At 42.8% G+C, this 14,774-nt stretch overlaps 1 protein-coding gene across 2 annotated transcripts; it reads right to left on the reverse strand.

The window, feature by feature from the left end:
* Positions 1-1,969: 1,969 nt before the first annotated feature.
* Positions 1,970-14,250, reverse strand: LOC109891135 (protein OS-9-like). 2 transcript variants are annotated; one of them, XM_020483460.2, is made up of 15 exons: positions 14,005-14,250; positions 13,396-13,578; positions 12,807-12,870; positions 12,461-12,537; positions 7,554-7,652; positions 7,176-7,377; positions 5,550-5,687; positions 5,326-5,426; positions 5,191-5,245; positions 4,985-5,076; positions 4,701-4,898; positions 4,293-4,500; positions 3,752-3,919; positions 2,971-3,080; positions 1,970-2,717 (listed from the first exon to the last, which is right to left on the reverse strand). In XM_020483460.2, exons 1-15 carry the CDS (start codon positions 14,152-14,154, stop codon positions 2,577-2,579), a joined length of 1,986 nt encoding a protein of 661 aa, XP_020339049.1. In that variant the 5' UTR covers positions 14,155-14,250; the 3' UTR covers positions 1,970-2,576. The 2 variants fall into 2 exon arrangements, with proteins under 2 accessions (XP_020339049.1, XP_020339050.1); XM_020483461.2 differs by lacking the exon at positions 3,752-3,919 and having other exon boundaries at positions 14,005-14,242.
* Between the last annotated feature and the right edge of the window lie 524 nt (positions 14,251-14,774).

Below are 14,774 nucleotides of genomic sequence, written 5' to 3' on the forward strand. Positions count from 1 at the left end.
TTTAGGGAGGGTGTTCATCTAGTGTAGTGTAATAATTTACAATGTATCAACATTGGATCTGTTTGACCTCTTCACCCTATAATATCTCTCAGGGAAGTGTGCTTATAATGGTTTTAGCTTCATATAAAAATGATCCCCTCACATGTTCAAACCAAACTATCTATATATTTTGATGAGCTACAATTACACGATCATGACATGCAGGTTAAAATATCAAAATAAATATTAATAATATTAATTTGGGGACAGGTCGAAAAAGCATTAAACATGGCAATTTAGCTAGCAATTGCTAGCTAATTTGTCCTATTTAGCTAGCTTGCTGTTCCTAGCTAATTTGTCCTGGGATATAAACATTGAGTTGTTATTTTACCTGAAATGCACAAGATCCTCTATCTTGACAATTAATCCACTCATAAAACGATCAACCGAATCGTTTCTAGTCATCTCTCCACCTTCCAGGCCTTTTCCTTCTCTTGACTTTATGAGATTGGCAACTTTAATAAATTACGTGCATTACCGCCACTAACCTCGTTCATCTTTCAGTCCCTGCTGGGTACCTGCTTCTAACAACCAATGAGGAGATGGGAGAGGCAGGACTTGCAGCGCGATCTGCGTCAGAAATAGAACAGACTTCTATTTTAGCCCTTGGCAAAGCAGATGCGCGTTGGCGCAATAATTGAATAACATAGATTTCTAAATTTATTTTTGCAACGCACCCGCAGTGTTGTCAGCCTGTGACGCCTTCGACATCTCTGAAAAAAACTTTGCGCAAAACAATGCCGAGTTCAAGTGCTAGTCGGAACTAGGAAACGCTGACATTTCCGAATCGCTAACTGGTTGTAGTTATACATGTACTGCGTTCATTCTGTTAGCAAGTCAGAAACGTCCTTTTTCTAACCAGTTTCCTATGTTGTCCTATGCCAAGGTTGTAACTTTAAAATGGAGTTGTTAAGAACAGCTGCCCTGTGAGCACAATGTTGAAAAGATAACGTTTTTGGCTGAACACATTTTACAAGGCAGCTCAAAATTACTTTTAGGGAGGGTGTCCATTTCTCTCACTAGATGAGCTCCAATACTTATTTCAGAGAAATTACATTTGAGTATCCTTTGGTTCTAAATTACATTAGAGCTAAATATAATCTTGAACTTCAAATAAGGGTTTTGAACATTCAAATGTTATAAATGTCAAGTCTCCAGAAACATTTCTCATCTTTTAAAATACTACAAAATTCATATGAAGTATGATTGGTTCAACAAGCATGTCAATTCCACAATGACGAAATTAACTTGGTAATGTAATTCAAGAGGAAAAGCTATACTAAATGACACTCGTTCTGATTTAAATTGTTCAAAACTGTGGTTCAACCTCTAAACCACAACATTAGTCTGAGTACCAGCCTCTTAAACTAACATTCCTCCCCTTGTCATTGCCAAAGAGACTGTTGTGTGCTGGATTTATAGCGGAGTTGCTCATTGGCTGCCGGAATTAACATATTTTCCTTGACAACATGTAGAGCATCGGAAATAGAACGATAATTTATAAACAACGTTTTAAAAAACATTTAGCTGTTAGCAAGTTGAATTAAGACATTTTGTGGATGGAATTGCAGTATGTATTTAGTTTGAGAATTTAGACGTGTGCTACTGTAGAAACGTTCGACAGATTGGTTTCATCTGGACAAACAAAAAAAAGCAACCGGATACCAACATGTTCTGTGGAGAAAAAAAGTTACAAGAATTCCCGATCGAATCAGGATCTGCTCGAGCTCATTAATAATAGAATGTTCATTGAAGATAGCAGAAAGGCCAGCCTCTTTGGCACATGACATGGAGTACAGAGAGTGGAGACACTGGTACCCAGCCTACAACAGCATATGTCTCAATCTTTTTCAGGATTCCGAAACTGCATTCTTTTTAAACATTGCAGAATTTAAAAAAAACAAAATAAAAGATCAATTGAACAAAACACTCTTTTTGCAAACATATTGTATTCATCCAGTTGTGAAGCCAAGTGTAAATACCAGGTCAATTCCCCCAGTGCATCACTCATTGAGGTGATTTAATCAGTGTAGAGCAACAAACAAATACAGAGGAGTAATTATAAGCACTGCTATGTGGATACAGGAGAGGGTATCATAGTTCTGTAGAAATGCAAAGTTCAACATCATATACAGTCCAAGAAAGAGACATTTTCACATGTGCAAATTGTCCAGTCCATGGTGTTTTTCACCCTCCTCTGATTCCAACTGATAGCAATCAACATTGAAATAATGCTTTTTCAGCCATCACATTGGCCTCTCACTAGAGAGAAAAAAAAAACTGACACTATTACACTACCACAGCTGAGACAATTGGATTGGTTTGTGCAAGGTACATAAGTGCCTGATACGGACACAACACATTTCTGAGTGTGGAAACAGGTGTGTCTGTGGACACTGGTTTTACCAGTGAGGCCCCAGGGGAGGCTGAGACTTGACAGTGAGTTCAGAGCTCTGACAGGGGAGAGGGACACTCCTTGTCTCCTAGCCTCCAGAGGTGCTTGGTTCCCACGATGCGAGGAAACGTCTCCCCAGAGCTCATAACTCCACATCGTCCGAGTCCGGTGCAGTACTGGTGGACTGGGCCTCTTCCTGTCCATCTCCCCATACAAATCTGTAGTTGTTTTCCAACTCCTGCTGTCTCTTTTGCTCCTTGTAAACCTCTTCTGTTCCCCCTGTCTGAGAGAAATACAGGGAAGAGCAAAAATAATAGCTCACACAATTACTCATATATTACTTCGACTTCTTCCAAAATGTTGAACTGCTTCCCTCTCCCTCAATTGCTTATATTGGTTTTGAGAGCAGTCGTTGAACCAAATAGAGAAAATGTCCTTACAGATCTTTTTCAACACATTTCAAAACCTTTTTCTAGACAGAAGAGGAAACTCTGTAGTGTTTTTTTAAAAGGTTGATTTTAAAAAATTGTAATTACCAGTAGGTTGATGAGCAGCTCTCTGAAGGACTTGGTATCTTCTTCAGTCAACCACTGGTCCCCAGCCTCCTCAGCTGTCCTTCGTGTTATAATCTTCACCTCAATTTTACCTTAAAAAAAATCATTATCAACATTACAATACTAACAAGCGTTTCACATAGACCAAAGCGCATGCACACACACACACACACACACACACACACACACACACACAGAGCTTAAAATGTGCAACTCTGCACAAACACGAATGTCAGCCAGCAACCCTATTGAAAAGCTTCTGGCACAATACCACACAAAATGAGAATAGATCATAGAAACGAGACATGGAAAGCACACAAGAGACAGATGAAAATGGATGAGACAGTGTGACTGTTGCATCTACACCTCTTAAAAATATATTTAATGTTATATACAAATCATTCAAATCCAGGCAGAAAATATTTACACAAGAAGCAACCTAGTATCACAGTCAACTCCAGCCTAAAATCAGATAAGCCTATTTTGAAATGTTAATATGACAAGCACACCCAGAAGCTTCCTCAGATAATATGTTCACACATTAACTTTGCCACACACCAGAGATCTGAAGCGAATTTAAACCCTTTTCAACAGATACGAGATCATGCAAAGCATAGCTCTGTTTTGCCAGTGACCCCCTTCTATTTTTGGAACCTGACCTAAATAGCCCAAATTAGATGAGAAGAGTGACATGATCATACGCTAAAGATATCAGGAGGAAAAGAGAGACTGGCCGTGTGTTTTTGGGCACTCCCCTTCCTACCTTCGGCCTTCAGTCCCGCCTTCTCTAGCTGTTCTTTAACCACGTCCTTAATGTGCTGCCACTGGGGGTCACCTTCGCCCATCTCCTGAACTTTGACCTCCCCATCGGAACTGCTGCCTGTCTTATACTTAGTAACTCTGATCTTAACAAGGTCGTCAGCCGCTTGGTCTGGGGTGACGAGACAAAAGAGGGACAAACAACAGAGGTCACCTCCCAACAAGTAAAAGTAGGGCAACAGGATGTAGGAGTTAAAGCCAGCAATGTGGGTGGGATCGCTCAAGAGTTTTCAATTCACTACCGGTATTCTATGATTCCCCTTCTCTATATATGAGACTGTAAGTATACTGATATAGCCTACTCCCATTTTACTCTCTCCTGAGCATTGAACAGCAAATCTCCAAAGAGGTACTGAACATGAGATGGAACAAGAAATCATGACAGACATCTACATAGAAATGAATATACACGGAGTGTAGATGTATGATCTATGAACACAGAGCCAGGCCCAGAGGGTGGAGGTCCAGGCAGAGAGCCCAGTTACCTGGCTGTCGAGGGGCCAGGCTGGGACTGCCCCTGGTGGGGTCGTTGGCCCTCTGTCCTCCCTCTGTCTGGGGCTCTGCCTCTGTGTCCCTGGCCTCTTTGTCCTCCAGGCGGTCCAGCAGCTTGTCCAGAGTAGCCTCCAGGGTCTGGGTTGCCTGAGTGCGGTCAAACTCCCCCTTCAGACCCTCGGTCTCCAGTTCTTGCTGAGCCTAGAACAAAAAAGAGAAACCCCACGAAGCAACATTATCAATCAAAATATGAACATGTTGACAAAATAATGGTCATTTAAATGTCCATCTACCTCACATGTTTGGCCAATAATGTGGTTGAGCACTCAATAACCTGTTCTATTACAGAGACCCATTTACAGCCTGTACACTTGTCTAGCATCTCTAGTGTCTGTTCGCACCTCGTCTATGATGTTGTCAAACTCCTTTTGCATTTCCCCTTTCATTTCCTCAATGTTGGCAGAAGGCACTGAGATGTCAGCTATCTCCTCCTCAAACTCCTGTAGCAAGAGATGCTCTTCTTCATCCCCCTCATCCCTCTCCTTTTCCTTCTCGTTTTGGAGTTCCTCTCGTTCTTGTTTGGCTTCATTTTCTGCTTTCTGAGATGCACAAAAATGTCACTGCATTATGAATACATTGTTATGGGTAAAAGTAAACTGTGCCATGGCCTAAAGGCAGCACTAACCTTTCTGTTGCTCTCTTTGAGATGCTGCACAAATTTCATCAGGTCTGCAGGGTCAGTGATGATCTTGAAGTTAAATTGTTCATCTCCAAAAGCTATGAGGAGTAAAAAAAACACCAGATGGATATTAACTAAAAGGAAAAATACTTGAAAGCATCAGAAGTGATATTGCAGTGAAAAAATAAATAAATTCCAGTTTAATATATTACCATCCTCTGTGACCTCATTGTCTGTGAGCTGATTATCATAGGCATCCTCTCCAGCCTGTGAAACAAAACACTGTTGGTGCCATCTTGTGGAAGACTAAGGCATACGTTCAAAGATATGACGATCACTGACTGTACCTGATGCTCTGAAGTGGTGTCAGTTGCAGTGGTACTCCCTGGCTTTGTCACTCCCTCCCAGAAATCAGAATCCTCGGGCTCTTCAGAGGTCAGAACTGCATCTGGTCCAAGAGGAATGAATCAAGAGGACAGATTATTTCTCAATATGATGCTTTCATTATAAAATCCTGCAAGCAAGCTGTCCAATAAATTAAGTACTTTGATTAAGCAAACGGGATTTGTACCTTTTGTGTCTGACCCAAGGACATCTGGGTCATCAGTTGGCGTCGCTGAGTCCTCGTCTGTCCCCTCGTCACCAGCCAACATCTCATCAAGAGTCTTCAGCTCCTCTGAGATCTGCTCCACTTTACGTTTCGTATCCGCTGAAAATGAAAGACAGAGCGAGAAGCAGAGTTACATTATTTATTAGGGCTTGTGAAATCAGGAAAGTACCAATTAAAATATTTAGCCTGGCTCCATATCACAGTACATAGTGGTTCCTCCTTTAAAAAGTTGCATCATACTGCAGCACACCTTGTGGGCTGCTGCAGAATTCTATGGCACGTTATGTGATTGTCAGCCATTTTTACCATTAATGCTAGTTAGACCACCAGAGGGCATCTTTGAGAAGCATTTGATAGTAATGCCAATATTGAAGACTAAAGAATTGTACAACTTTTTTGTAAGAACATAGTATATGGGATTGATTTTAAGAAATGTAGCTTAATTAATTGAATATTATGGCATTACTATTGGAAGAAAAGCAAAACCCTCAGGGTTTCCGTTAATGCCATATTTTCCGTTCCATCCTGTATAACGTTATGGTCGGGAGAAGGCTACAGTACTAAGAGCATAAGAGGATTGGAGGATTCTAAATTAATATCTATGAGGCATTTTTTCATTAGGGCAAATCTGATCTGTGAGAATATCTAATGGGCTTTCATATTCTAAACTAATTAATAATAAATCGCTTTTGTTTAAAAATTAACGATATTTTGGAGATTATTTTGTTTTCATTTAACCTAGTGAGCGAGAAAAGGCCATTCTTAAACATGGGGTGAGACATTCTCACTCATTTGTAAATAAAGTTTGTTATTTAGAATGGTTTATTTCTGTTTTTAGAGGGAGAGAAACCAAAAGCCTCCTCATGGGTCTCCCGGTGGCGGCTGGCATAGGTATCAAAGCAGCATCTGTAGTAATGCAGTTTTCACTGCGATGCAGTGTCTTAGACTGCTGCGCCACTCGGGAGGCCCCATGCACAAAGTTTAACGCTGATCAATTGCCATGCACAAAGTACCAAAATACAGAGGTGTTGGTAAAGGTAAATTGTCCTGCTAATAGCTCATAATGGGCTATTATAATACTGTACATGGTGTCTAGGTCAGGATAACCAAAACATTTCTTTATTAAAGACTATCAGAAAGAATGTTGGTACTTATTTTGATCCAAAGCCATGAATGAGTGAGTCACTCAGCTTTATGTAGGTGCCGGGGATAAATGACTTAGAAATGACCGCCTAGAAGGTCAGCATCCCGGAGTCGCCTCTTCACTGTTGACGTTGAGACTGGTGTTTTGTGGCTACTATTTAATGAAGCTGCCAGTTGAGGACATGTGAGGACTCAGTTTCTATTTGGTTTATGTCGCCCATTAATTGTCAGTTAGAGACACAGTAGCGCCTTGGGACCCAAAAGGATAATCAGTGCTCCAACTCCCCATTGCGCTGGTCTAGAGCAATGAAGTAGTGATGCAGGGTACCGTATTAAACCACAAATTACCTCTAAGTCCCACAGCATAATCGCAAAACATTTAGTTGAGCAACCACTGTAAAGGCCAAGCACCCTCCCAAATACCCCCAGCCCCTGTTGACTCACAGACTTGGGCCTTGACATAGTCCATGTACTGCTGGGTGCTGAGGGCTGGCTGGCACACAATGCCCTGGGGCTTGGCGGTGTAGGGCGGGCGCAGGAAGGGGTGCTGGCAGGTGCGGGTGGTGTGGACCGTCAGCACGTAGCGGCACGACTGGGGCTCATCCACACGGGCCACGTAGTCCCCCGAGCCCTCCTCACACACAAACTGGACGACACAGACCAGAGCAAATCAGGGGCCAGAAGTCATGGATTGTCAAGGAGCCACACCAGTCATATCTAATGTGTTTGGAGTTTTACAAGATTTATTAAATACAATACAAAAACACAGGTTGTCCTTACTGATGTTTATTGCAATATTAAGACCATCGCATAGGCTCTCACCCTGACTTCAGTCTCCCTGGGGTTCCCGTTCAGGTCACACTTGGAGCCATTGACATAGCTCTGACTGTGGTAGCGCTTCAGTCTGTGTTGCTTGGAGGCCTGGGCACCAGGGAGGAAGAGAAAATTATCAACGCATACACCATGGATATTCTACTGTATCATCAAATTGCATAGACCATTACATCAAATTTAAACACTTGCCCCCAATTTCCCCCTTTCCTGATAGACGTGTTAATATTGCACCATAAATTGTGCCTTCCTGTATTATACTTAACATGTTTATTATATTCTACTGAGCCATTTACTTTATGTTGGTAATCTAAACTTTTATTATTGTTATTGAATTGTCCAGAAGGAACCTGCCAGTAAGAATTGTTGGACAGTGTATCCTGTACATACAACTTGAAACAGCGGGTGAGTCTCAGGGGAGGGAGTCACTTCTGCTGTAGCAATCAAGTCAACAGCCTCACACGCAGTTCTTTCCCTCATCATATCATCAACCTGAACAGGGTACATGCTGTGTTCCAAAACCAACCCGTACCTGCCAAGCACTCATTCTAACCCTAATGCAACTAAAGTAAAATGGGTGAAAAACAAAGTAGGATACCTCAGATGGGGCCACAGTGTCTCCTGACCCCTCCTGTCTCAGACTCCAGTATTTATGCTGCAGTAGTTTATGTGTCAGGGGGCTAGGGTCAGTTTGTTATATCTGGAGTACTTCTCCTGTCCTATTCTGTGTCCTGTGTGAATCTAAGTGTGCGTTCTCTAATTCTCTCCTTCTCCCTTTCTTTCTCTCGGAGGACCTGAGCCCTAGGACCATGCCCCAGGACTACCTGACATGATGACTCCTTGCTGTCCCCAGTCCACCTGACTGTGCTGCTGCTCCAGTTTCAACTGTTCTGCATTATTATTATACGACCATGCTGGTCATTTATGAACATTTGAACATCTTGGCCATGTTCTGTTATAATCTCCACCCGGCACAGCCAGAAGAGGACTGGCCACCCCACATAGCCTGGTTCCTCTCTAGGTTTCTTCCTAGGTTTTGGCCTTTCTAGGGAGTTTTTCCTAGCCACCGTGCTTCTACACCTGCATTGCTTGCTGTTTGGGGTTTTAGGCTGGGTTTCTGTACAGCACTTTGAGATATCAGCTGATGTACGAAGGGCTATATAAATACATTTGATACAAATCTAAACAGCTTGAGATTTTCCTGTACATTCGCTCTCAATTGGCTTACACAACATGCTTTTTGCATGTTTTCCAGCAAGTATACATGAAAAACTCTTGGTTTTGTCCTTTGAATGAGCAGAGTTAAACACATACTGAATCAAATAAACTTTATTTGTTAAAATGCGCCGAATACAACGTGTAGACCTTACCGTGAAATGCTTATTACAAGCCCTTAACCAACAGTGCAGTTGAAGATAAGAGTTATGAAAAAATAAAAGTAACACAATAAAATAACGAGGCTATATACAGTGAGTACCGGTATTGAATCAGTGTGGGGGTAGAGGTAATTTGTACATGTAGGTAGGGTTGAAGTGACTATGCGTAGATAATAAACAGCGAGTAGCAACAATGTAAAAAAATTACCATACCAGGCAGTGATGCAACTGGGCAGGATGCTCTCGATGGTACAGCTGTAGAACTTTTAGGATCTGGGAACCCCTGCTAAATATTTTCAGTCTACTGAGGGGGAAAAGATGTTGTGCCATCTTCATGACTGTCTTGGTGTGTTTGGACCATGATAGTTCATTGGGGATGTAGACACCAAGGAACTTGAAACTCTCGACACGCTCCACTATAGCCCCATTGATGTTAATGGGGGCCTGTTCGGCCCGCCTTTTCCCATAGTCCACGATCAGCTCATTTGTCTTGCTCACATTGAGGGAGAGGTTGTTGTCCTGGTACCACACTGTCAGGTCTCGGACCTACTCCCTATAGGCGTCTCCTCGTTGTCGGTGATCTTGAGTTGACCTTGGGTTGTGCCGTGGCGGAGATCTTTGTGGGCTATACTCGGCCTCGTCTCAGGATGGTAAGTTGGTGGTTGAAGATATCCCTCTAGTGGTGTGGGGGTGCGTCAGCCTCCAGAATTTATGCTGCAGTAGTTTGTGTGTCGGGGGTCTATGGTCAGTTTGTCATATCTGGAGTACTTCTCCTGTCCTATCCAGTGTCCTGTGTGAATTTAAGTATTCTCTCTCTCTCTCTCTCTCTGAGAGGACCTGAGCCCTAGGACCATGCCTCAGGACTACCTGGCATGATGACTCCTTGCTGTCCCCAGTCCACCTGGCCGTGCTGCTGCTCCAGTTTCAACTGTTCTGCCTGTGATTATTATTATTTGACCATGCTGGTCATTTATGAACATCTTGGCCATGTTCTGTTATAATCTCCACCCGGCACAGCCAGAAGAGGACTGGCCACCCCACATAGCCTGGTTCCTCTAGGTTTTGGCCTTTCTAGGGAGTTTTTCCTAGCCACAGTGCTTCTACACCTGCATTGCTTGCCGTTTGGGGTTTTAGGCTGGGTTTCTGTACAGCACTTTGAGATATCAGCTGATGTACGAAGGGCTATATAAATAAATTAGATTTGTTTTGATCAGGCCTACCACTGTTGTGTCGTCAGCAAACTTGATGATGGTGTTGGAGTTGTGTTTGGCCTCGCAGTTGCGGGTGAAAAGAGTACATGAGGGGACTAAGCACACACCCTTGAGGCGCCCCAGTTTTGAGGATCTGCATAGCAGACGTGTTGTTGCCTACCCTTCCCACCTGGGGGCGGCCCTTCAGGAAGTCCAGGATCCAATTGCAGAGGGAGGTGTTAAGTCCCAGGGTCCTTAGCTTAGTGGGCACTATGATGTTGAACACTCAACTGTAGTCAATGAACAGCATTCTCACATAGGTGTTCCCTTTTGTCCAGGTGGGAAAGGGCACTGTGGAGTGCGATTGAGATTGCATCGTCTGTGGATCTGTTGGAGCGGTATGTGAATTGGAGTGGGTCTAGGGTATCCAGGATGGATGCTGTTGTGAGCCATGACCAGCTTTTCAAAGCACTCCATGCCTACCGACGTGAGTGCTACGGGGCGGTAATCATTTTGTCTGGTTACCTTCACTTCCTTGGGCACAGGAACTATGGTGGTCTGCTTGAAACATGTAGATATTACAGACTCAGTCAGGAAGAGGTTGAAAATGTCAGTTTAGACACTTTCCAGTTGGTCCGCGCATGCTTTGAGTACACGTCCTGGTAATCCTGTTCCCGCTGCATTGTGAATGTTGACCTGTTTAAAAGTCTCACATCGGCGACCAAGAATGTTATCACACAGTTGTCCAGAACAGCTGGTGCTCTCGTGCATGCTTCAGTGTTGCTTGCCTCGAAGCAAGCATAAAAGGCATTTAGCTCGTCTGGTCGGCTTGCGACAATGGGCAGCTCACATCTGGGTTTCCCTTTGTAGTCCGTAATAGTTTTCAAGCCCTGCCACATCCGACAAGCTTCAGAACCGATGTAGTAGGATTCATTCTTAATCCTGTATTGATACTTTGCTTCTTTAATGGTTCATCTGAGGGCATAGCGGGATTTCTTATAAGGGTCCAGATTAGTGTAACGCTCCTTGAAAGCGGCAGGTCTAGCCTTTAGCTCAATGTGGATGTTGCCTGTAATCCATGGCTTCTGGTTGGGATATCTACGTACAGTCACTGTGGGGACAACGTTGTTGATGCACTTATTGATGAAGCCGATGACTGATGTGGTACACTCCTCAATGCCATTTGATGAATCACGGAACATATTCCAGTCTGTGCTAGCAAAACAGTCCGTGTCATCTGACCACTTCCGTTTTGAGCAAGTCACTAGTACTTCCTTCTTTAGTTTTTGCTTGTAAGCAGGAATCAGGAGCATAGAATTATGGTCAGATTTGCCAAATGGAGGGCGGCGGAAGAGCTTTATATGCATCACTGTGTGTGGAGTAAAGGTGGTCTAGAGTTCTCTTTCCCTCTGGTTGCACATGTGAAATGTTGGTAGAAATTAGGTAAAATGGATGTAAGTTTTCCTGCATTCAAGTCCCCAGCCACTAGGGGCGCCACTTCTGGATGAGCATTTTTCTTGTTTGCTTATGGCCTTATACAGCTGGTTGAGTGCGGTCTTAGTGTCAGCATCGTGGTGGTAAATAGAAAGCTAAGAATAATATAGATGAGAACTCTCTAGGTAGATAGTGTGGTCTACAGCTTATCATAAGGTACTCTACCTCAGACGAGCAATACCTAGAGACTTCTCTAATATTAGACATCGCGCACCAGCTGTTATTGACAAATAGACACACACCCCCATCCCTCGTCTTACCAGATGTAGCTTCTCTGTCCTGCTGGTGCATGGAAAATAACGACAGCTCTATATTATCCGTGTCGTTATTCAGCCACGACTCGGTGAAACATAAGATATTACAGATAATGTCCCATTGGTTGTATAATCGTGATCGTAGGTCATCTATTTTATTTTCCAATGATTGTTCTATTGGCCAACGTGCAGATGGCAATGGGAGTTTACTCACTGGCCTACGAATTATGAGAAGGAAGCCCCGACCTCCACCCTCTTTTTCACGCAAATGACAGGGATTTGAGCCCATTCCCGAGAAAGCAGTATATCCTTCGCGTCGGACTTCCAGTTCGAGGTGAGTAATTGCTGTTCTGATGTCGAGAAGTTATTTTCGGTCATAAGAGACAGTAGCAGCTACATTATGTACAAAATCATTTTAAAAAGTGAAATGCAATTTTTTTTTTTAAATAGCAAAGTTGGTTAGGAGGATGTAAAAACGTCAGTCATCCCCTCCAGCGCCACAAAGTAACACCACAAAGTATGACAAAATGCTTTAAGGGTAGAGAGGAGAGGGGCTGCATGCAACAGAGGATTAAACCAGTTACCTTGGCTGTTTCATTGTTCCAGTCAAACTCTGAATCATAGTACCCCAGGAAGAGAACATCCCCTTTGATGTCTGTGTCTGTGGAGAGATAAAAACAGACTATCATTAGAGGCAAGGCCTAAATCTAAATAGACAAGGCACCATCAGGTAAACCATGTGATGCAGTAGCCCTTGACAGACAGGTCAACACTAGACAGGTCAACACCAGAGAAGTAAATAATGACGTGTAACAAGGGGATCCAAAATAAACATGGTGAAAGTGTAAAGAGTGAGTACAAACAACATGATCCAGCTGTTGCTACTTGTGTTAACTTTTGGCAAACACCGTGGTTGAAAATAAGTCTTACCCTCAAGGTGGTACTGTCTAATGTGTTGTCCATAGCAGAACTCATATGTCCACCAGTCTTTTGTCTGCAGTTATAGAGAATGACAACGTTTCAGTTGCTATGGCATTTCATATTCATGTTGACAGTGACCTTACAATACTAGAATAGCAAATAGCCTAGGCTGCCTTATATGAAGAAGTTGATTTCTTATGTGCATATGGAGTCTGTCCAACTCAAGGTCCGGTAGAATACAAGTTCAATAATCCAAGTGACTTCTTCATCCATATACAGTAAGAGAGGTAGCTTATTGTAGAGACAATTTGGATGGTTAGGTTATGCAAACTGACCAAATCAGATAAGCACGATAGGTATTTAACTGTCAATACAAGTTGCACAACTCATTGCAAGCATCCAACCTGGGCCAACTAAACGTATTCTCTTCCATTTAATTAAAAGTGTCACTTTATAACTGTCTGCAATAGTTCTGGTGTAAAGTGGCCAGGGGAGAAAACTGTTTAGACATTGATGCAATATGAAGCACTGTTGTCTCTAGGCAGTGGTATAGTATTCCTCCCCTTAGTCTTCTTGTGTTTGTGCGTGTGTGTCTGACCTTCACTAGGCAGGGGGCAGTGTGCATGGGCTTGAGCAGGTCTGGGATGCCTGGTCCGGTGTAGCCTTGGGAGTCAGGCTCAGAGGCTCGGTCCTGGTGAAACCTCACTGCCTGGGCTGGAAGGCGACATTCATACATCTGCTTGTATTTGCTGGACACCAGCATGACTTCTTCTGTCTTAGCCTGCATTGTAGAAAACATGACATAACGCTAGATAAAACTGACTCTATTTACATAGCTAGTTAACGAGATAGCTAGCTAGGCAAGTATGCTATCTGACAGCTGCTGTCAACTTGAAACTGCGTTTTCTAAACGATAGCTACATATTAGTAGGTAGCAACAGTTAGCACAATGTATTGGTCTGTGCATAACGGTAACGTCCGCATTGTTGACTGGTGCGCTAGCTAGCAGCACTATAACGTTACTTCATCTAATTAGATAGCTAGTGCATTATAATTTCATTCAAATATCACGACTAACGTTAGCAAGCCATTAGCCATCTGACTCCACTAGCGATCTACAGTGACGTTAGATAGCTAACTGGGAAGAATCGCTGAGACCATGCATGCTAGCTAACGTAAACTATACATTTTTAATTTCACGTCTCACCTGCCCCATAATGACAGGATCGGGAAGAATCTGGATCCCATATTTCACCTCGTTTAATTCCTCTAGATTCAAGAAAGCCAAGACGGATAGCTGACATGTCAAAAAGAAAACGTACAATCCCCTCAACCACCTAACCACGGAAGCAGCCATGATAGCTCGTTTCTGCTTATATTTCTTCTATGGTATAAAAGCTAGCTAGCTACATCTGTCAAGTCTTGTTGCTGTTTATTTGTGCTATGGAACGTCATGGATTGGACAACAGGGACATCAAATACCACATAATACGGTATTATACATGTCAATCAAAGCCACTACGTTGTCCTATTGGATAATTGTCAAACATATCCAGAATCCCTCGTTTTGGACACGACTGTTTCATCGATTGGTCGAATAAGTATAAATAGGCGTGGCTCATACATCATTGGGTGAGTTCGTTTTGCATGGCCCGGTTCCCCGGGTGTGTTGAGATTTCATTTAACCCTTGTTAACCCTTGTGTAGTGTTTGGGTCTGTGGGACCAATTTTCAATGTTTACTCAAATAAAAACTATACAATTAATATTTTTTTCAACCTGAGACTCATTGGCCTTGGCTCATTTTCTGTGAAGAACATGTAAAATAACACATTTTCATTGAGTGCACACTGTGTACACCCCTACACATTTATAAAGCACATATTTGGTGTTCAGGTCCACTGGACCCGAGGGTAATAAAAGTGTGGAAAAGTGTATGTGTAGGTCAAAACAAGGAAAAATGAAACAAAAAGGTTTGC

The sequence above is a fragment of the Oncorhynchus kisutch genome, linkage group LG5, assembly GCF_002021735.2.
Source record: "Oncorhynchus kisutch isolate 150728-3 linkage group LG5, Okis_V2, whole genome shotgun sequence".
Lineage (NCBI taxonomy): Eukaryota > Metazoa > Chordata > Actinopteri > Salmoniformes > Salmonidae > Oncorhynchus > Oncorhynchus kisutch.

What these genes read in the sequence shown, in the direction of transcription:
- LOC109891135 (XM_020483460.2), bottom strand. Translation starts at nt 14,154, where the DNA reads ATGGCTGCTTCCGTGGTTAGGTGGTTGAGGGGATTGTACGTTTTCTTT. An exon ending in ATCCTGTCATTATGGGGCAG is followed by an intron (nt 13,579 to 14,004) that starts GTGAGACGTGAA and finishes TCTACAATGCAG; the next exon opens with GCTAAGACAGAAGAAGTCAT. An exon ending in TAGACAGTACCACCTTGAGG is followed by an intron (nt 12,538 to 12,806) that starts GTAAGACTTATT and finishes ATCTCTCCACAG; the next exon opens with ACACAGACATCAAAGGGGAT.